The sequence below is a fragment of the Myotis myotis genome, unplaced genomic scaffold (assembly GCF_014108235.1).
Source record: "Myotis myotis isolate mMyoMyo1 unplaced genomic scaffold, mMyoMyo1.p scaffold_m19_p_3, whole genome shotgun sequence".
Lineage (NCBI taxonomy): Eukaryota > Metazoa > Chordata > Mammalia > Chiroptera > Vespertilionidae > Myotis > Myotis myotis.
The window spans coordinates 26,392,046-26,415,053 of NW_023416335.1; the positions used below are offsets into that span (position 1 = coordinate 26,392,046).

Genomic DNA, 23,008 nt, shown 5'->3' on the forward strand with positions numbered 1-23,008 from the left:
TCCAGGTGCAGCCCCCATGCTTCCTGCTACTTCCTGACTCCATGCACTTTCTAAGTTATTATCCAGGTTACTAATTATTCTTGCCACTAGACTATAAGACCTATAAGAGCAGGATGTTTGTATGGAAAGAAAACCACTGCAGCAAGGACCCCAAAGTCCAGACTGAGGAGGTCGAGCAGCCCAGAGGAGAGGTCTGCCCTTGAAGGGCCTCAGTCAGCATTTGGGCCTTAGGGCAGTGGTTCCCAACCTCCTTTTGGCCATGCCCCACCCTAAGCATCTCTAAAATCCTGATGCCCCCCCTCCCCCCCCCCGTGACATATAATTCTTATTATTCAAAAAGTAAACTCCTATTCATGTGGAGGAAGCCTAAAAGGCCATTAACTTGGTCTCACAAGCTTCCAAAGAACATGGCATCCATGAAAGAGAAAAATAAAAGAACAAAAGGACAGTTGAAGTACTGAGGAAGAAATCACTAAGAAATTGTTATAAAAATAATAATATAAAGGGATATGAAAAAACAGCAAATAAAGTTTCAAAACATATAATAGAGAACTGAAATGCATAAATGTCACTATATATTTATATATTGTATATGAGGCCCCTAGAATTATAAGAAATGCAAAAAATTCACTGTTAATAACTTTCTCGAATTGCCCCCCTTAAAAATCAAATAGTCCCCCTGTGGGGCTGTGCCCCACATTGGGAACCACTACCTTAGGGTCATCTGGTGGCTTAATCTACAAAGGCCATGTTAGATCTCAAAGACCAAGACTTCTGACTTACTGGCATGTGTGTGTGTGTGTGTGTGTGTGTGTGTGTGTGTGCGTGCGTGTGCATATGCGTGTGTGTCTGTCTCTTGTCTCTCCCTCTCCCTGCCTCACTCAGTCCCTCTGATAATGTGAACCTGCCCCATGGAGGGACCAACGTGCCCAGAAACAGAGGGTGACCCCCAGCGAAGAACCTTCAAGGGACGGAATCCTACCAACAACCAGGCAAGTGAGTGGATGCAGTCACCACCACCCCAACACCTCAGGGTACAACACCTTAGCGTGTTGAGCTGGGGGGCCAGTGCAGCTATAGCCAGACTCCTGACCCACAGAAGCCGCGGGTAACAATGTCGAAGCGCCAGGTTGCTACATGTTGGGTAACTGTTACAGAACCGACAAAGGAGAGTGGTAAGGTGCTGGAGACCGCACAGCTATCTCTCCTGAACTGTTCATGTGCTGGCCTGTTTCCGGTGACAGCCACCTGCTGTGGGTTTGTCTTTGCTACGGAAAGAACATCATAGTGAAATTACAAAACAAGGAGATATGAAGCACGATGCAAGAAAAAAAAACTGAGAGCCCAGCTGGTGTGGCTCAGTGGTTGAGCATCGACCCATGGACCAAGAGGTTGCCGGCTCCATTCTAGGTCAGGGCACATGCACGGGTTTGCCAGCTCGATACCCAGGAGGGGGTGTGCAGGAGGCAGCCAATCGATGTTTCTCTCATTGATATTTCTATCTCTCTATCTCACACCTTTTCTCTCTCTCTAAAAATCAATGAAAACATCTTTTAAAAATCTGAGTTAGAGCTATGGTTCATCACATAAAAAAGTAGATTCCAAGTGAATAAAAGAATAAAGTGGCCCTAGCTGGTTTGGCTCAGTGGATAGAGCATCAGCCTGCGGACTGAGGGGTCCCGGGTTCGATTCCGGTCAAGGGCATGTACCTGGGTTGCGGGCACATCCCTAGCAGGGCGTGTGCAGGAGGCAGCTGATCGATGTTTCTCTCTCATCAATGTTTCTAACTCTCTATCCCTCTCCCTTCCTCTCTGTAAAAAATCAATAAAATATATTTTAAAAAAAAAAAAAGAATAAAGTGGAAAAAATAAAGCTAGGAATGCTGTATCTGGCAACAGCCAAACAGGAGCTTCAAATCAAGGCTCTTGCTGAAAACAATACAAAATAAATTAATACAAATATCTATATTTAAATCTGTGTGGCAAGATCAGGGCACTCCTAGGACAGGGGAAGCACAGGGAAGCGAAAAATCAATGCCTCTACCCAGCACCACCACCTGGAAGATGCCATCGTGAGAGTCCACCCCACAAGGACATTTACCACCGTTCTGCTTACCATAAAGGCAAGCTACTGGAGACAACCTAAATGCCCACCAGTAGGTTCAAATAAATGAGGGCATATCCAAACAAAATACCAAGGTAGACCTTGACGCAAATGAAGCTTACAAATTTGGAGATAAATGGAGAAATGCAAACACTAGCTATCTGGCAATGCTAATGAATTATTGTTTGTTGTCTTGGTATGTGTAAGAGTTCTTATCTTTAAGAGATACATACTAGAATATTTAATGAAACGACGTCAAGTTTGTCATTGGCTTCATGATCACCTGGCTGGGATTGAGAAGCATGGACGGACAAGAGGGCTGTGAAATGAGGCGGTAAAGAATGGTGACAGGGATGCAGGGGTTAGTTTTTTTTTAAATTATCTGTTTATATTTACCCACATGAAAAAGCCTAGGACAACTTGTGGAATAAAATAGAAGGGAACAGAATGTGAGTTCATTTATGTGAAATTGGATAATACATGTGCACGTTTAAACAACACACACATCTAAGGAGTTAGTCCCCAAAATCATCACCAAAGGGTAAGACTAGTCACCCTGGACTATGATTTTCTGATACCATTTGAATTTCTAAATAAATCCTATATAACAGGTGCTCGAATAATGACATTGGACTCAATGTCGTTTCGTTATAACATTGATGAGATGCCGTAAAACCTTACCTCTTGTGTATATCAACTGGCCTGTGGTAAAAACTGGCTTCATTATACGTCATTTCACTTAAAGTTGCAGAACCTATCGGCAACATTGAGGACTTAGTGTATTTTTGTAATTAAAGCACAAAACTATTGTCATTTTCTAGCAAAAGATAGTCGCAAGGATAGCAAGATCTAAGGATGAGCCCTAGCCGGTTTGGCTCAGTGGATAGAGCGTCGGCCTGCGGACTCAAGGGTCCCAAGTTTGATTCCGGTTAAGGGCATGTACCTTTGTTGCGGGCACATACCCAGTGGGGAGTGTGCAGAAGGCAGCTGATCGATGTTTCTCTCTCATCGATGTTTCTGACTCTCTATCCCTCTCCCTTCCTCTCTGTAAAAAAAATCAATAAAATATATTAAAAAAAAAAAAAATCTAAGGATGATGAGGGAGATGAGGACGGAGGCAGAAAGCTATGGACCAGAGCTCAGGACCCCACGGAGCATCCATGGAAAAGTAACCAGAATGACAGCAAGAGACAATGGAGCAGAGCCCATGACCACAGAGCTGGCCCTGAGGCACAGGCCTTCGGAATCAGCTGGGGAGCAGAAAAGCAACAGTGTGGAGAAAACAATGACCAGGCAAGTGCCAATCCTTCCCCCACAAGAAACCCGTGTCCTCAGGAGAAAATCTCAGGTCCATCAGTAAAGGGAAGAGGAAGAGGTAGGAGTTAACCAACGCCAGCAGACTCAGAGGAAAGGAAGAGGAACAGGTGTGGCAGACTGAGGGGGGGCTGGAGGGGAGGAGGGAGGCGGGAGGAAGGGATTTGCTTTTGGTGTCAGGAACAGGGGGTTGAGACTGCCAGGGTTTCTGAAATTCAAGTGAGACCCTGAGTTCTCTGCCAGGGGCCATGACATCAGCAATGAACACACATTACAACTGTTCTTCTTCTCCATGATAAGCAAAATTAGGATTCAAAGGGACAGCCTAGGTTAAATTCCGTTGTTGCTTTTTCTTTAGTTGGATTCGGAGCTCTCCAGTCTCTTCCGGCTCTGAAGCGCTAAGATTCTTCAGTTCCTCTGCAGTAGCGCCTCCTTCGGCCTCCTGCCTCCGCCACCACAGCCCACCTCTTCAGAGTGAAGTATAAATTAGCATTTCCATCCCACTCCTGCCCACCACGCTGGACCTGAAGGTCAGTCAAATGCTGAATCACTTCACTATTATCCTCCACCCCACTCCACAATGCACAGCACAGGAACTGCCGCCTGCTCACGCCGAGGTGTGCGGTTCCGTTTCTCGCTGAATCCAGTATCTCACTCCCCAATGACAATCCTTCCTAGAAAGAAGCAGGCTGAGCCACAGCATCTGCTCTTCTAATCTATCACCTGCCTCCTTCAGTCGTCATCTCAACTCGTGCTTTTCGGCCAGAAAAATATTAAACCTATTCTAGAACAGGCACAAATGTAAAACTGCCTGGAAGAAAACAACATGGTTCCAAAACCATTTTTAACTATTTGCTTATGTCCCACTTTCTGGCGTTGGTGGCAGATTGGCACTGGGTTAGCTCTGGAAAGCACCGACTGCGTTCTCTCACCTGCTGCATGGTGGACACTGCTCACCAGGACCTGATGGGGACACCTAACAGAAGCTAGGATTTGATTTTTCAGGAAGCTGCTCCCTATTATTTCTTGTTCTTTATGACAAAACTGCCCCATGTCCGCCCTCCTCCTAGCTTCAGCCCCTAAAGGGGAAGCCATGGGTGTCAGAGGTGCTGCCCATCCAACCCTATTCCCCAGGGTGAGTCCCTGCTGCCCGCCGCCTACAGGATTCCTCTGAATTCTAGCCACGGCAAGCTGCAGGTGGGATGGGCAGACGTCTGCCTACAGAAAGACTGCAGTAGAGGCAGGGAACAGGGCCAAAACAGGCCACGTGGTCCCGAGCACTCAGTGGTGAGCCAGCGTCCTCTTCATGGCCTGTGTGTCCCCTACACCTCGTCTCTGGCAGCCTGTGACTCACTGAACCCCACTTCTGAAGGCCTGCCTACTTCACTCCTGAGTTCAGGTCCTCACAAGGAGCCGACCCCACCCCACCCCCAATCACACTCGGGGTGAGGTCTACCCCCAGAGCTCTGATCAGACCAACTACTCAGGGCCAAGAAGCATGTGTCAGAGGCCCAGGCCTGTGACGAACTCCAAATTTCTTCAAAGCCTCACGTTTTATTCTTCAGAACCCATCTAAGAGTTGCTGGGGCCAGGCCGAGCACGTGATGCATCTGGTCCTTTAATCTTTGCTTCCCTGAGAGAAGAGTATGCCTGTTACCTCATTTTATAGACGAGTCGCCAAGCCCTGGAGAACTTTCTGCCTGAGGTCACAGCACCGGAAGCGGCAGAGCTGGGACTCAGAAGCAGGCAGCGTCGGTCCACTCGAAACCACTGCCTTGGTCCTCACGCAGAAATCGTTTCCAGGAGAACACCCACGGCCCTGCGGCTCCGCGTGCACTCGGCACCGAGGCCTGGGGTTTCTCCTGAGGGTAACACAACAGGGCGTAGAGACATCTTCTGCTCCTCTAATATATTGATTTTATTAGCTAATTTTAAAAGTAACAATACACTAATCTCACTTCTCCACTGGAAATTTTATTGCAGCATACTTTTTTCCCTTTTACAACAAACCTAACTCTCTTTTTAACAAAAACAAAGTCATCCAAGGCCGGGAGTTTGCACAAGGACCAGTGCTCCTCCACAACCCCCACGGAAGGCCCCGGAAGCCTGCAGGGTCCAGGGTCTGAAGGCTGTGCGGGGTCTGGGTGGGTAGATGGCAGGGGACGAACAACTGTGACAAGAACAGTACACCGCCACCATGGGCCCTTTCCCTTCCCAGGGGGAGGCAGGGTCTCTAGGACCATGGTCCACACCTGTCCAGACCTCACTCCGACAAAGGCCTATGAGGTGGGGCGGACAGGGCCACCATCGTTGCACAAGAGGTCGGGCCTACAGTCATCACAGAAACCCACCTCCACACTAACCAGCTCCTATCCTTTCCATCCCCAAAGTCAGACCTGGTCGTGCAGCTCCCATAGGAGCCACTTTACAGTTTGTTAGGAAAAAGAAGGGGTTACATCTGTGGGGGGAGGCGTCTCTACAGTCCCCACTTCCGGCCTGGAAATGCTCTGCAACACCTAAGCCTACAGACAGGATTTCTCCAGAGTTACAAAACCCCATGAGATTGTTCAATGTTGTGACTTCCCTCCTACCCAAGCTGTGTGGCTGTGTGGCTGTGTGTGTGTGTGTGTGTGTGTGTGTGTGTGTTGGGGGAGGGGCACCTCAAGGCATCATAAAAGGAGAATGAAACACCCAACTATTCCATAGCCATCTTAACTCACAGGCTACCTATTTGGATAACATTAAGGCAAACCTTTATCTTTTATGCTGCACATCATTTCAAACAAGGTATCTAAATTTAAAAAACAGATTTTTCACAAGAACTGCTAGTTATAACAACTTCCAAAAATAAATAACGTCTTTATCTGGATTAATCTAAAAGTTCACCAGGTCAAAGGTAAGTGTGGCTTTTTAACTGACCCCCCCAAACTCAGCTATGAGACAAAGTTAGAGGTTGAACTCTCACATACATATCTCTTCCCTTCTCTGCAAAACAGGATTTAGGATCTATCAGTATAGGTGGCATAAGATATTTTCACTCAAACCCTGATTTTTCTGAAAAGCAAATGAACCAACAGAAAAATAAGACCCATAGTAGGTACTCCAAGTCATTAATGCTTTTAAACAAAGGAAGTAAGGTATTATGCAACAGCTAAAAAGATCTGATGGGCTATACTTAGGCTGCACTGTAATCATTTACCCAAGAAGCTACAAGAATGCACACTGCTACTGTGAACTCGAGCCTCAGAGTTTTGATGATTACACTGAATAATGATGAACAAATATATACTAATCACTCAAGTGAAGAAAAACATTAAAGTTACCTAAATACTATCTGTATTTAATGTTAAAATCCAAGGCTTATATTGAGGTGATTTTATACTTATGACTCTCGCTGAATGACAAAAGCAAACAATTGTTAACATTTTGCTGTGAAATGAAAAACAAAACTTTAATATCCTTAATATATAAAGAGTGGATGCAGCCCTAACTGGTTTGGCTCAGTGGATAGAGCATCGGCCTGCGGACTCAAGGGTCCCGGGTTCGATTCCGGTCAGGGGCATGTGCCTTGGTTGCGGGCACATCCCCAGTGGGGAGTATGCAGGAGGCAGCTGATCGATGTTTCTAGCTCTCTATCCCTCTCCTTTCCTCTCTATAAAAAAAAAAAATCAATAAAATATATTAAAAAAAAAAGAGTGGATGCAAATACACATGAAATAAACACCTGAATAAAGAAAATGAGCAGAGAGTATGTTCATCCATTCACAGTGAAACACTGTTTTAAAAGGAAAATATTCAACTTCTAAATAAAAAAAAATGCAAGCTAAAACAAAATGCCATTTAATATTTCACCTGTCCAATGAAGCAAGCCTGTGGGTTTTTAAACTATCACCTTATCGAATTCAATGTTGAAAAGAGAATGTTAAAATGGGCTCTCACCTACAATCTGATGGAAGTAAAAACTGGTACAATAATTTTGGAAAGTAATCTGATAATCTCTCAAAGATACAGTGCATATACGTGCTGCATCACACACGTCCTCACACACCCACATCCATCCATGCACACTCATGCCTATCCAGGCACGGCCATAAACATCCACACAGAATTACACTTCCAAGAATTTATCCTAAGATATCATCATCGATCTGGGCAAATCTGAGACTTAACTGGAGACCACTGGCATCCCCAGCATTGGGAACTGAGGAATTAAGGTCCATCAGGATGGAGTAAGGGTTGTCAAATTACTTGATATTCTCCACTCTCTTATAAGATACCGATTTCTTTCAGGACTCTCAGGTGACCCACACATCTGTGCTCCAGAAAGTTCAGCAGCGTGCTATCCAACACTCAGATGTGCTCATTTCTAAAAAATCTCTTTATGCCCCTCGGATGTTATTAAAAGCCTGGGGCAAACAAGTAAGTGTTGGCAAGAATGTGGAGAAAAGGGAACTCCTGTGCACTGTTGGCGGGAATGCAGATTGGCACATTCACTGTGGAAAGCAGTATGAAGTTACCACAAAAAATTAAAAATGGGGCCCAGCCGGTGTTGCACAGTGGTTGAGCGGTGACCTATGAACCAGAAGGTCACGGTTCAATTCCAAGTCAGGGCACATGCCCGGATTACAGCCTCAAACCCCAGTAGGGGGCATGTAGCAGGCAGCAATCAATGATTCTCATCATTGATGTTTCTCTCTCTCCCTCTCCCTTCCTCTCTGAAACCAATAAAAATATTTCTTTTTAATTAAAAATGGAGCTGCCTATGCCCCAGCAATTCCACTTCTGGGAAGATATCCAAAGAAACCCAAAACACTAATTCGAAAGAATATATGCACCCTATGTTCACTGCAGCGTTATTTACAATAGCCAAGATTTGGAAGCAGCCCAAGTGTCCATCAGTAATGAGAGGATAAAACAGCTGTGGTCCATTTACACAATGGAATACTTACTACTCAGCAATAAAAAAGGAAATCTTGCCCTTTGCGATGTTCCATAAGGGGACACCAGAGCGCACAATTCATGGATGGATCTGGAGAACATTATGCTAAGTGGCATAAGCCAGTCAGAGAAAGCTAACATCATATGATTTCACGCATCTGTGTAAACTAATGAATAAAATGATCTAACAAGCAAAATAGAGCAGACTCATAGAGAGCAGGCTAGGTTGACAGCTCCCAGGCAGAGGGGGCGGGGGGTGGGACTGGGTGGGGGGACGCTGCAAAAAAGAAAAAAGAGAAAAAACTCATGGACACAGACAACAGTGTGGTGATTGCTGAAGGGATGGGGGTAGGGGAGGTGGAGGAGGATAAAGGGGGAATAAAGGTGATGGGCAGAGACTTGACTTGGAGTGGTGAACTCAATACAGTATACAGATAATATGTTGTGGAACTGTGCACCTGAAACCTGTATAATTTTGTTAACTAGCATAACCCCAATAAATAAAGGAAAAAGGGGGGGGGGGAAGTCTGGGGAAAATGGCAAACAATCTAGAAGGTTGCATCAGTGTCTTTAAATGTCTTTTATGTTCTCCATCCATTTTACAGAAATCAGAACTGGATATTATGAGTACAGTTTATATAGGAGACTCAGCAACAGTGGACACATCACCTAGAAAGGACTTTCACTCTATAGGCAAAGGAGTGGGGAGGGAGTGGATACACATGTTTGAATTTAAAACGATGTGTAAAGGTATGCATCATTTTTTAAATATATATTTTTATTGATTTCAGAGAGGAAGGGAGAGGGAGAGAGAGATAGAAACATCAATGAGAGAGAGAATCATTGATTGGCTGCCTCCTGCACGCCCCCTACTGGGGATCGAGCCCGCAACCCGGGCATGTGCCCTTGACCAGAATCGAACCTGGGATCCTTCAGTCCGCACAGGGTGACGCTCTATCCACTGAGCCAAACCAGTTAGGGCGGTATGCATCATTTTTATCATTTCCCATTTTAACTCACTTTTTCAAGAACTGACCATCTATAATTTCCCGACGTGTCAAATAAACGTAAAGCTGCTAAAAATAACGTGGTTAAAAAAAGTAACTGACTTGGGGAAATACTGACAATACATTAAAGAGAAAAGGGCCCTGACCAGTTTGGCTCAGTGGATAGAGCGTCGGCCTGTGGACTGAAGGGTCCCAGGTTCGATTCTGGTCAAGGGCATGTACCTTGGTTGTGGGCACATCCCCAGTAGGGGATGTGGAGGAGACAGGTGATCAATGCTTCTTTCTCATCGATGTTTCTAACTCTTCTAGCCCTCTCCCTTCCTCTCTGTAAAAAAAATCAATAAAATATATTTTTTTTAAAAAAGAGAAAAGGAAGATTAAATAGTACAGTACATTTACATCTTTGTAAAACATGCCTTTATTAAATATGACTAAATAAAAATCCAACAGGAACATACTATAAAATACCAACAATTCATCTCAGATACTGGCTGATGATATTTTTTTCTTCTTTTTACTTTCCGGAACTCTCTAAGTTTTGTACAATTAACATTACTTTTGTAACAGAAGAAATATTACTTGAACTTTTTCAGTACCTCAAACTCTCTACTCATGGAAATTCTGCTAAATGTACATTCCAATGATTGTGACAGAAAAGCTGGTTGGTGTGACAGGACTGTCATTCATTAAAAACAAAACTCACGGTCTATGCTGAGCTGCCACACACAACAACCTGGGAATGACGAGTTCCTCTGCAGAATGAACCATGAAGGAGGCCAGCACACTTGTCACCTGTTACCTGGGCAGGGGAGGCACAGGACAGAGCTGAGCTGGGGGGCTGTGGAGACATCGAGGTCTGGAAACTGCCTGGTTTTCCGGCTTACAGGCAATGACCATCTGGGCTCTTGCCTAGCGGAGATAGTCACTGTCTCCTTTTCTTAGACCTTTGGGGATGTGATGTTATGTAAGGGACACCAGGGTGCACAGTTCAAGCATGTGTGTTAAGAGATGCTGCATTTTAGAACCTGAGAATGCAAAGCAGTTTCATTCATCCCATCAAACAAGCATCCCTTTAAAACGGGATAGTGCAAAAACTGATGTTGATGAACAGGGTCCTAAGCTCAAACAACAGACCCTGACAAGAAGAGGTGAACACAACTCTTCATTCTGGAGGTTCCAAATCACCTGTGGCAGATCTGAAGGGCACCCGTAAGCTGCAACAACTGAAAAGCTAGTCAGCCGTGAATACAAGTCCTCACGCAGAGTCGGGTCTGCAGGAGTCGCAGGCAGTCAGCAGGGATTTACTGACGGCCGACTCCTTTCCAGGCCAGGTGCCCCGAAGACACAGCAGCCATACTATTTGTGGCTGATACGCTAATAATGGTAATCATTTGAGTTAGGAGGTGCCTGAGGGTCAGCCAAGGCCAACACCCCACGTCCCAGATGACGTACATCCCAGAGGTCTTCTGCCCTCAGCAAGGATCCACAGGGTCATGAGAGGCGCAGGCCATGTGCCACCTCTGACCCATTCCTGGTCGCTCTTCCCTAGAAATCCAGTCCCTCCTAAATCGTATGAAAACGCAGGCAAGAGAAGCCAGGTGTCAATGACAAATGAGAATTTCCTAATTGTCCTAACTGAAAAATAATTAATTTATTAAATACCAAGAGAGAAGACCTCTTTGAAAAGGCGATGATGTGAGGAAAACATCGTCTAGAAGTTACACAGCAAGTGAGGCTATGCATCAATACCACAGGCGAATTTCCTAATTGTTTCACAACCAACTCTGAAGATAATTTTTTTTTTTTTACACAGAAGGACAAAGCTAAAAAAAAAAAAAAAAAAGCTGATTGTACGAGGGAAAAAGATACCCCTTTAATCTTTTGAGTTTTATACCAGGTGTTTGTATAATACCTCTTTTAAAGCAAGATGTTTCGGGGCAACACTTTTAATTAAGCTCTATCTTTCTGCTGTTTGATACCATCTCAGAGTTCTCCATTTTCATTCCACGTAGAGAAAAATTAACTCTAAAACATGAAAACCCTGTTGCAAAAACAAGCACACCATCATGGATTTCTTCTCTATTTAAACCTGAGTGACTCGGGCTAAATGTACCACCCTCTTAATCTCCAATGTGAAGCTGTTTCTTTATGAGGGCAGGCAAAAGAAAAGGCGGTACTAAATGACTGAATTAGTGTCCATTCCCAGAACTCACTGCATCAAAGACTGGCGGAAACAGCAGGTTATTGCCATGCCAGGTTTATTTCTTCAGCCCTGAATTTCATCACCAAGGTCTAGGTCTGCAAAACGATACTCAGGACATGTATTTTTAGATTAGCTCATTAGTCTCCTATTGGTATTAAACCAGGCCTCATTATAGCATCCCTCTAAAGCTTACATAGGATGCCTTTTTCTTTGGTCTTCAGCTCTCAATAATACAACTTAGGGATTTTTTTTTTTTTTCCGGAACACAAGAGGACTCACAGAGCAGCTTTCAAACTGAGGCCCATCACTCTAGCTGGTTTGGCTCAGTGGATAAGGAGTCAGCCTGTGGACTGAAGGGTCGAGGGTTTGATTTGATTCCGGTCAAGGACACATGGCCAGGTTTTGGGCTACATCCCCAGTAGGGGGCATGCAAGAGGCAGCCAATCAATGATTCTCATCACTGATGTTTCTGTCTCTCTCTACCTCTCCCTTCTTCTCTGGAATCAATAAAAATATATTAAAAAAAAAAAAAACAAAAACAAACAAACAAAAAACTGAGGCCCATGGACTGTGAATAAAAACCTACATAGCCACCCTCCCGGCCAGGAGCTGTCCCAGTCCTGTCCCCACCTTAAGATCATGCTGGCATCTGCGGTGTCTTCCTCCCTCAGGAGGGCCTCTGGCCAAGTGCTCAGGGCTAGTGGCCTGGGGTCTGGGTCAGGACTCACTGGGCACACCAGGCTTCCCTCTGCTCTCACACCTGCAATGTGGAGGGGTGGGCCCAGGAATACCCACCACAGTCGGAACCTGCCACTCAACATCTCTTGGCAAAAGCACCCTTATAATTTAAAAAATCAACTATCTAGCTCTCTGCTCTTTACAAACCTTCGTGATACTGGACGAGGATGCAAATGCGATCTTTCCAGTGGGGATGGAGGTGACACTGTTCCTTCTCCTCCTCCTTCCCAGGGCCATGAGGAACTTCTGAAACTAGAAGCTGGGGACACAGGCTCTGCCTGTGACCTTGAGAAAGAACTTGAACCACACTCTGGGCCACACTCCCTCACCCACTGACTCTTCTAGCTCCAGTTCTAAAAGAACTACGGCCGCTATGCAGGTCCTTTATCTTTTATCTACAGTTTTCCAAATAGTAATAGCATCAAACTGCTCGTGGGGACCTACAGATTGGAAAAAGATGGTGGGGAAGGGGAGCAGCCCAGGCAAGGACACACACAGGTGCCCACACATGAACAGTCATGTCAGATGCCATCCACTTTCTACTTCACACACTTATAACCTTTAATACGAAGATCTAACCATTATAACGTTTATATTTCCTTTAAAGTTTACTGTTGCCTTAGAAGCTTTCCTCAGTGCTGAAAATATAATTGCACTCTCAACAAGGCAAACCTTCCCAATCATGACCTGTGCTCATGGGAACTGTGGTTGGCACAAAATAAAATTCACAGACACCTAATTTTATAAATCAATAAACAATAAACTACATTTTTCACCTATGAGGGTGACAAGACCCCGTGATGGAGAGAACAGGCCCATGGCTGCGGGAACACAGGTCCACGCAGTTCCAGGGCAGTGACTGAAATGCATGCTGACATTTCCTTTGACCTGCCATGATTCTCTCTACAGGAACTGAGAAAAAACATTCCAAGATGCACATCTAAGGATGGCCCATGGGCTTCAGGTGTGAGAACAAGGGACAGCCTGCATGCGGCCAGTGAGTCCCAAAACACATACATATACACACACACACACACACACACACACACACACACACACGGCCACGGGATCCTGTGAAGGCAATGATGGAAGACCCCAGAGAAGTCTAATGACCAATCAGTATTCTTTTCCAGGCTGCACTAGCCCCCACCAGGATGTTGGCAAATACAAGGAGAAGTGGCCCTCGGCGTCTCAGGCCTGGGGAAGGGACCACTGTCACTGTGTAGGCCAGTCCCCTCAGCAAGGAAATTCTTGCCCCAAATACCAATAGCAGCCAATATTTCTCTTACATTAAATTTCTGGACCTAACCCCCCAAGTTGTTGCTAGTGGTCAATTTTGAGCGGCCACGCTTGGGGTCTCTGTAACTTCCACAAAGTGTATCCATGCTGCTGCATCTTCCCTTCTCTGCTTCCTCCTCCTCCACACCGTGTATGAATAGTGAATTTGAACTTTACTATCGGAATTCTTCACCTCAAGCACATATTAACTTAATTCAAATAAGCGAATGTTGAAGGCAAGAGTGAAGGCTCTGATGGCCTGTGGCCTGCTCTCATCTTTGCTTCTCAGGCCAGGCTGGCTGGCTTCACTGAGACTGGCAGGAGGGGGCGTCTCGGGTCCTCGAGCAGCCTGGGCTCCTTCCACCCTCTCGCCACACCTCCCCAGCACCATCTCCCTCCTCTGTCTGACCGGAGTAAAACCAGAGAAGCAGGAGGACAGACGGGGACTCACAGTGAGGATGCCTAGTGGCAGCCCACTCATCCCTGCCATTTTAAACACACATTCTAGCACACCTCCCGCTGAAGAGACACACTCTTGAAATGAAATGTTAACTACTAATCACCAAGGAATCAGGCTCATTTCCCGATATTTCTGAGAAATGTGGGGGTTTTCTAAACAAAGGAATTACAGTGTTTTGTCTAAATATCTTTTTTAAAAATACACAAGTATTTAATCTGTGTTCTTGAAACAGAAGACATAAGGTTTACAGTTGGTGCCAGAGTACAATATGGGAGCCCCACTTCCATGCTCTTCCCTGATCCCCACACACCACCTTAGCTCTCTTCCTCATCCTCTGATTTCAGTGAAAACGGCACTGCTTTCCTGAGAGGCCCCCAACACCTGGCCCCGCCACTCGGCTGTATCCCACCAACTGCAAGCTTGGTGAGAAGCTCACTGTTGGACACAGGCACTCAACAATGGCAACAGTGGATGCGTGAACCGAGGAGCACAGGTGACCATTACTTCGGGTGTCTCCACCTCTAGCCCACACACCAAGAACTGAGGCAATGAAATACCCACAGGAACCAGTGGGCCAGGCTCGTGTACAAGTCTAATCTGAGGTGCATCTACAACAGGACAGGAGAAAAGCTCCAAGTCTTTCCAGAAGACCAGCTGGCATCGGGCCCCTTAGACCAAAGACACTGTTCAGCAGGTTAACCTGCAACAGTCGTCCGTGCCCAGACCACCCCCCACGGGCCTAGTGTAGTGCAGCTCACCTGTCAGGACAGTCATGCTGCCCCTCTGCAGGCCCTGCCAGCCCAGCCCTTCACGTCCAGTCAATGGGCTCACTCCTGCCCAGCCATTTCCCTGGCTACATCCCAAAGACCTGCAGGTCGCCCTGGACCTCCACTGGACATAGGAAGCTGCCATACCGTTTTTCCTCATCCTCCTCACCAAAATCTGACAGACTGACCCCTCAAGTCTCCTAAGTTTGTCCTCCTCTGTGACCCCTAAAACCTAACTCCAGCCCCCTCCAGTCTCCCTGGGCCCCAACAGCCTCCCATCGAGCCCCCAGAGCTCTGCAAACCTGGGGTCCTAGCCCACCCACTTCAACCCGAAAGGCTCGGCTCCCACCTGGGATTTTGATCTTACACCTAAGAAAAAACTGAAACACCACTGCTTAATTAAATTAACTACTTCTCCTTTCCCCTGCAACACGGCTGCCAAAGTCATCTTTCCAAACTCAAATGCCACTCGCCTACTTAAAAAAAAATAAGGTTAACTAGAGAAAAGGCCAAAGAAAAGTAAATGCCCTTACTTGACCACAGGCTCCATTTCCAGCTTGGTCCAGCAGCCCGGGTGGAAGCTGGCTGCAGCCACTGCGGACATCACCCAGCTCTCAGGACAGGGAAGGCCACTTCCCCTGTTTCTCCCCTCGCTGTTTCTCAGCCTGAACTACATACCCCATTATCATCAGAGCGCCCAGGACCAAACATCAGCTCCAGGAGAACCACCCCACAACCCAGACAGCCCTCAGCTGCCCCTCGCTTCCCAAGGGCTGCTTCTCCAAAAGAAAGTGAACGTCAGAAAGGCTGTTGATGAGCCTTTCTCCCTGCACCCAGATGGCAGGGGCCGTGACTGTCTCTTTACATCCTCCAGAGGCCAACGAGGCGTCAAAGAGAGTCTCCCCTCTCCTCTAGTCGTTAATAAAAAAGAACAGATAAACTGGGCTCCCTGAAGCACACAACCCCAGAACTGTACGCACTCTTACAGAGGCACTGGGGTCCAGCAGCACCCTCTGCAAGATGCCACATTAACCTGCTCCTGGGCACATACTAACCTCTCTTGCCTCTCTGGGGAATACATGGGCAAATGCAATTAGAGATGATAAAAATCAAGCTAACGTGATATACGGATTACGACTTCAACTTAAAACACAGCGCCCAGGATGCAACTGTGTGTTCATACACACTCTCCACCAAACCAAACCCAGCGCTGGAAGACAGGAGCCAAGGGTGAGAGCACGCCCAACAGTCGGTGAGAGCATGGGGCGCTCTCGGGCAGACTTCTCAGAGACTATTAACACCTCTGAAACGACGAAAAGGCATAATGCCTACCGTTGGTCCCACAGATCTGGACACATTTTGACTTCCTCTCGCTGTGTTTCAGGTAGATGTAGTCCACCTGAGCTGCAGTTCCACCTCTGTGCAATAAATCAGTAAATAAACAGCCTCTTCTCACTGATGTTTACAGGACAATGCATTCTAAGAAACACTGAAGGATAGAACTGGGGCTTCAGTGACTTTAACTGACTACATTACAAAGTGCAGTAAGAACTACAGAACCAGTAAAACAGACTATGTTTTTAGACCTAAGGCCAATTTCTTGGAACAAGTTAAAAAAAAAATCATTCAATATATTCTATTGTTTCATGACAAATACAAAGCAAATTTTTTACATTTCATTAAGCACCAAATTCCATTTTTCTGAGGAAAAAATGTGGCCAAAAGAGGGTGGGTTTTAAATGGCAGGAGTACTTTGTTGATCAAAGCTGAATTAACTTCTTGCACTCTCCACAAAGCAGGTACACAGGGGCATTCTGCACACAACCAGTCCCCCCTGGTCCCAGCCCTCCATCTCACTGAATTCAGGGTGCCCTTCAACAAAGATATTCAAATTTCTAAGTTAATACAGTCTGAAAAGATGAAGGAAAAGTCAGATGATATCATTTTAGCCTCATGCAACATCTGTCATTGGTGCCAAGGCTGCAAAACCCAGGGGTAGAAGCAAATCACACACATCTCTGTAAAAAGCTATGAGAGTTATTTCATCTCTTTCACTTTTATCCCGTATTATTTGCTTTAAAAGTCTGGTAATAAACAGCACTGCAGTTTGTGTTGTCATTCTAAAATAAAGTGGGAAAACTACAAAGAATGGAGGCAAATACCTGTCTGTAAAACCAAGCAAATATACTTACATCTTTTGCCATGTTATCAGATCCGTGAAATCAATGCTATAAATGTTCACCCTCCAGAGAAGAAAAATGATTTTTCTGAAGGAAGGAAAAACAGAAATGAGTAAGAATGAGAAAAGAAGTTAATAAAATATCAACATTTTCCCCAGTACCAGCACCAACCATCCTGACTGCCTCTGCAGGTAGCAGGCACTTTCCTTTCTAAACCCACACTCCATCCTCAAAGCGCAGCTGGAAAAAACAACAACAACAAAAAAAACCCACACCTGGGATTTTAGAAAGTCATCTAAATGAACTAAAATGCATCCAACACCAGGATGCCCAGTCCCGCTCCCTGCAGACCCCCGTCCACCCCGAAGCCCACACAAAGACTCCAGCACGGCACCCGGTCGGGCCTGGGACCCAGCCTGCGCCCGCGCACCCAGGGCGCAGCTGGGGACCCCTTGCCAACGCCTGGAAGCAGCCCCTCTGTCCCTGCGCAAAAGCGCACCCCAAGGAGCACCCGGGTCCCGCTGGCTCGATCCCCTCGCCCACTCGGCCGGCCGGTAACTCTGACAGGTGGGCTTCCGGGGTCCGGCCTCCGGCCTGTCACTAGGCCGCGGCCGCCTCGCCGCGAGCGCCTCCCGCGCGCCGGAACCGGCAGTCGGGCAGGCCAAGTCGGGGTCAGCGCCGCCCCCACGCACCCCGGACCCCCAGACCCTGTGCGACCGGGCCCACCCCCAATCCCCGCCGGGTGCAGGCGCCGGCGCTGCTGCTCCGCCGGAAGGCCACCTGCAGGCCCTGCCGGGGAACCCGGGACCCCGACCCCACAGCCGGGTCACCTGGGAACCCCCGACGGCGGCGCCCAGGACTGGGGGCAGGAGGCGGGAGAACCCGGAGAGGCGCGCACACGCGGCGGGGAAGGCGGACGGGGACCTGTGGGCGCCCCGCGTGTCCGCGCCCCTCCCGGGACCCCGGCCCTCTCCGGCCCCCTGCCCGCCGCACCTGGCTGACGGTCGGCGCGCGGACACGCGGGGACAGACACGAGGGCGCGGAAACGGACACGCGGGCGCGGACACGCGGACACGGACACGCGGGCGGTCCCGGCGCGCACTCCGGCCCGGGGTCCTGCCCTGCAAGGCGCCGGGCGCGGGGCTCACCCTGCCGAGCGGGCGTCGGGCGGCGTGACGTGCGCGGCGCGGTGACGTGGGCGGTAGCCCGGCTCCCGCAGCGCGCCTGCGCGCGCGTTTTCGCGCCTTCGGCGCCCTTCTCCTCCTCCTCCTCCTCCCGCCGGGCGGCCCGCGCTTGGCTCGGAGGGGATGGGCTGCGCGTGCGCGTGTGTGTGCGCGCCGAGCGGGGATGGAGACCCAGGGACTGGCGCCGGGCTGCGGCGTTGCGCGCGCGGGGGAGAGGAGCCAGTGCGGTGTGCACGTGTGCGCACACGGAGGACAGGGGCCGGGGATGTGTGCACCTGTGCGCACACGGCGGACAGGGGCGCAGGTTGAGTGTGCATCTGTGCGCACAGGGGGCAGCGTGTGTGTACACTTGTGCGCACATGGGAAACGGATGAGAGTGTATGCACACGGGTGTGTGTGCACCTATGAGTATGCACACATGGATGAGAGTGGGAGGCTGTGCGCATGTGTAAGTGCACAGAGAGGAAAGGGGCCAGCTGTGTGCCGGTGCACATGGGTGTACTTGCTGGAGTGTGTGCACACGGGCAGAAAAAGGGTTGATTTTGTGGCCACGGGTGTTTATGTGCATACATGGAGGAGGGGGACCGGTGTGCCCACCTGCAGGTGTGCGCACTTGGAGGAGGAAGGGAGACTGGGTGTGTGAACACGTGCAGGTTGTGTGCACGCAGGAGTGTATGTGTACTTGAGAAAGGCAGGCAGGGATGTGCCCATGGGCATGTTTGGTTGAGTTCCTGTGTATGTGCACAAGGAGAGGAGGGCGCACGTGAGTTCAGATGCTTGGAGGAGGCAGGGAGTGTGCGCACGCAGCTTGTAAGGCCCTGCCCACCTGGCGCTCTCCTCTCCCGGTCTGGCCCTCAACCTCTACACCCATGCTCCGCTTCCGCGCAGATTACCCGCGTCCTCCTGCAGAACGGTGCTGGGAAGGGAAACCAAGCAGTCAGTTTGCTCCTTATGTGTGAGACTGATGAGCCCTGACTTGTGCCCCTGCAACCCACCACCGTCAGGGTCAGGGCCTTGCGCCCCTCCCCGCCAGCTTTTTGAAGGGGCTGGCGACCCAGAAGAGGGTGGGCGGGTCCTGAGAATCCAAAGTTCAAGGCTATATCAGGGGTGCTGTGCTGAGAACTCAGGCTTAATTAACGTTTCAGAGGACAAGCACAGAGCAAAGGCCTCTGCACTGTATGGGCAACATGTTTGCTGCATTACACCCCACCTAGCATGATTTCACAGTTTAACCATTTTATGCTGATCACACCCACTCCTGCTTCTCTAATGTACCATTTAAACTGTTAACATCTTAATCAGCATTGGTTTCTTCTTGAAGACAGCAAAAATCTTCACATTCTTTCTCTGATCAACCTACAATGGACACAGAGAAACATGGGTGGTGGCGTGATATGGGGTGAATAAAAAGCTTACAGAGGGCTGCCTGGCCAGCGTGGTTCAGTGATTAAGCATGAACCTATGAACCAGGAAATCTCAGTTCAATTTCCGGTGGGGGCACATGCCCAGGTTGCTGGACTCAATCCCCAGTGTGGTGCATGCAGGAGGCAGCCGATCAATGATTCTCTCTCATCATTGATGTTTCTCTCTCTCTCTCTTCCTTCATCTCTGAAATCAATAAAAGTATTTAATAAAGAAGAAAAGCTTACAGAGAGGGAAAGTCCTACACATCCTAACACCTTATTTCTCTGCTGGTGAAATGTATACAGCTCTTCACCCATTAGCAGGTCCCCATGATCCCCATGATATCTGAACCTACATTCCTTCGTTTTGTTCCTCACATAGTCATATGTTCCTAGTTCCATTTTTCTTTCACAAGAATTCCTTGTTTTTTACTGTATTTGAATATTCACCCCCAGATAGCAGCTAGAAGACCTCCTTCAAGCCCTTGGACCTAAATGCACAGAACAGGAAGCTGGGTCTCAGAGTTCGGAAGAAATGGGGGATCAGAGTACAGAATCTTAAACCTCTCCCTGCAGATTCAAGATTCCAGTAACTCGACAATATTTACACTGGGTAACTACCTCAAATATTTAAAAAAAAAAATCTGCACAAAGATCACCATAGTGAAATATTCTGAACTCTCAAGAGCTATTGGAGAGAGAGAGAGAGAGAGAGAGAGAGAGAGAGAGAGAGGGCGCTGTTGCAACAGTGGAAGCTCATTGAAACTCTGATTTGCTTGGAAAAGGGGTAAAAAATTGTTCCTTTTGGCCTCTCAGTAACATATCCCACAATGTTCAGTTTCTGTGTTACAGTTCTCTCTAAATTATTTGATTGAAGATCCAAATATTTTAGACACTGCCTTGCCTTGAAATCTCTAGACTAGATTGCAGAAATGCAATTTCTTGATGAGTAATAGTCCCATAACTTCCTGTATCCATCTAATCTTTCCATCTCCAATCTTTATCTGTGGGGAGGTTGTTCAAGGGGCATGACTTAGTGATGTTTTCATTTGGGTATTGACTTGATCCACTTCCTAAGTCGTTGGCATTCAGCCCCATATTGTTGTCCAGGATACCATGTGAAAATGATTCTGTTCTCGGTTTTATCAAAAGAAAGTGATAAGTCCTTTCCAGGAAAAGTCCTCAAATCCCAAGAGCTCTCCCTCTTTGTGTGTCGGCTGTGTTGAGTCTCAGAGCTGATCCAGATTCTTCTCCCCAACCCCTTAAACCAGCGGTTCTCAACCTGTGGGTCGCGAACCCTTTGGGGGCTGAATGACTCTTTCACAGGGGTCGCCTAAGACCATCGGAAAACACATATATAATTACATATTGTTTTTGTGATTAATCACTATGCTTTAATTATGTTCAATTTGTAACAATGAAATTGGGGGTCACCACAGCATGAGGAACTGTATTAAAGGGTCTCGGCATTAGGAAGGTTGAGAACCACTGCCTTAAACTGTCCTTTAAAGAGAGGATGAAAATTTTCTAATCCCTTGAAAATTTTTATTCTAAATCTGTTTGTTAAATATCCAATTTGTCTTTGGTTCCCTCCTCAACACTGGTCTCTTCTCCAGCCGTTTCCTGTTTTCCACCTTCTAGATCAGTGATGGTGAACCTTTTGAGCTCGGTATGTCAGCATTTTGAAAAACCCTAACTTAACTCTGATGCCGTGTCACATATAGAAATTTTTTGATATTTGCAACCATAGTTTTATAAACAAAGATTTATATTTTTGATATTTATTTTATGTATTTAAATGCCACTTAACAAAGAAAAATCAACCAAAAAAATGAGTTCGCTTGTCATAGGTTCACCATCACTGTTCTAGAGACACCATGGCCATGGTGTCATTGAGAGGTGGGAGGACAGGGAGGGCGACAAGGGCTCATGGAACTTATGAGAGGGGAGGAATGTTCCTGGATATAGACAAGTGACATTTTCTCTTTCTTTGGTGAAATGTAAATAAAGGCATCTTTAGAAAGCTTTGTGTGTATCATAAAAGATAAGCAAATCTGTAACTTGCTTAACCTCAAAAGATAAAGCCCTGGTCCTTTCTCCAGAAAGACCACGGCTTCTAAGCCCCATCTACAGAGAAATTCTGCATCCCCGACCCCACCACCTAGACCAGGAAGACATCTTTGTTCCTCTCTTACTTTTCCTTGCATCATGAGTCCTTTCGAAAATTTCCAGTCAAATCCAAAGTCCTCTTGGAAGAATGCCCAGCCCTTGACCCTCTTGCATTATTATGCTTTTAATATCATGCGTTAAAGACTTGCACAATCATTTACAGGCTGCACTGCAGTCCTTTGAAAAGCACACGTTGGATCTAACAAATTCTAGATCACTCAAAATACCCTAAATTTCTTTTACAAGTCTTGTCTGCTACTTAGACACTTCTTGTTTGTTTTTATCTGAAATGTTCTCTGACTTTTGCAAAGAAAGAAATCCCTTTCATTCCTTTGCCATTTAACTCCACAATTCTTCTGAAGTGTTCCTTCTATGTGATTTCACATTGTTGTGGCTAAAATGACATCAAGATGATTTTCTATGGAATCCTACAACATAAGGTTGAAAGATCCCTGTTTTCCTTATATCATTTCCTTCCTCAATTGAATCCACTGACCATCAGCCAGGAGTAAAGGCAATACCAGGAGCCTATTGCACAAGCATAAGGAATGACTTTATGTACAACCTACTGCCTTTGGGCACTTCTCTGCTACCTGTCCACTTATAGATTCTGAGGACCTCAGTGCTCACCTCAAGCTGAGATGAAAAAAAGTCAGATGACCTCAGCCCCTCTGAGGCTCAAATTCCTTTAGCTTTTTTTTTTTTTTTTTTTTTTTTTTTTTTGAGAAATAAGTAGATAAAAACTGTTCTTTGATGAAAAGATAAACCACAATTTCTAAAGCTAAAGGAATTCATCTTTCCTGCATTCCTTACCTGGGAGACATTTTTGAGTTCCAAATACGTGCCAGATAGTAGTCTGAGGGCTGATAATGTACAGATTAATAAGATAGAGATTGCTCAGAGTCAAACAGGGGAGACAGCCTGACATACAAATGCCATAAGGAGACAAGACTCTGTTCATAACTGGGAATGGGGATTGTGGAAGCATAGAACCAGGAACAACTATTTTCCCCTGCAGGCAGAGAAACATTTCTCGGTTCTGGAGACTGGAAGAACAAGGTGCTGGCCTGGTCAGGTTCCAGTCAGGACCCTCTTCCAGACTTGCAGATGGCCACTTTCTCTTTTTACCCTCACATGGCAGAGACAGCACATTAGCTCTCTGGCCTCTGATACAGGCACTAATCCCATTCACAGGGCTCCATCCTCACGACCTGATTACCTCTGAAAGGCCCCACCTCCAAATACTACCTGCATGCGAGGAAAA

General features: G+C 47.0%; 1 protein-coding gene across 2 annotated transcripts in view; it reads right to left on the reverse strand.

Annotated features, from left to right (window-relative positions):
- Window positions 1-18,160, reverse strand: part of TFDP1 (transcription factor Dp-1) — a 51,196-nt gene extending 33,036 nt beyond the window's left edge. For both annotated transcript variants that reach the window (XR_004966018.1, XM_036298762.1), the window contains exons 1-2: window positions 17,982-18,160; window positions 17,001-17,075 (exon numbers count right to left, since the gene is read on the reverse strand). Coding sequence is in view for 1 of the 2 variants with exons in the window: in XM_036298762.1 (XP_036154655.1) it covers window positions 17,001-17,012 (12 nt within the window). In the remaining variant the exon portion in view is untranslated. The remainder of the gene's footprint in view (window positions 1-17,000; window positions 17,076-17,981) is intronic.
- Between the last annotated feature and the right edge of the window lie 4,848 nt (window positions 18,161-23,008).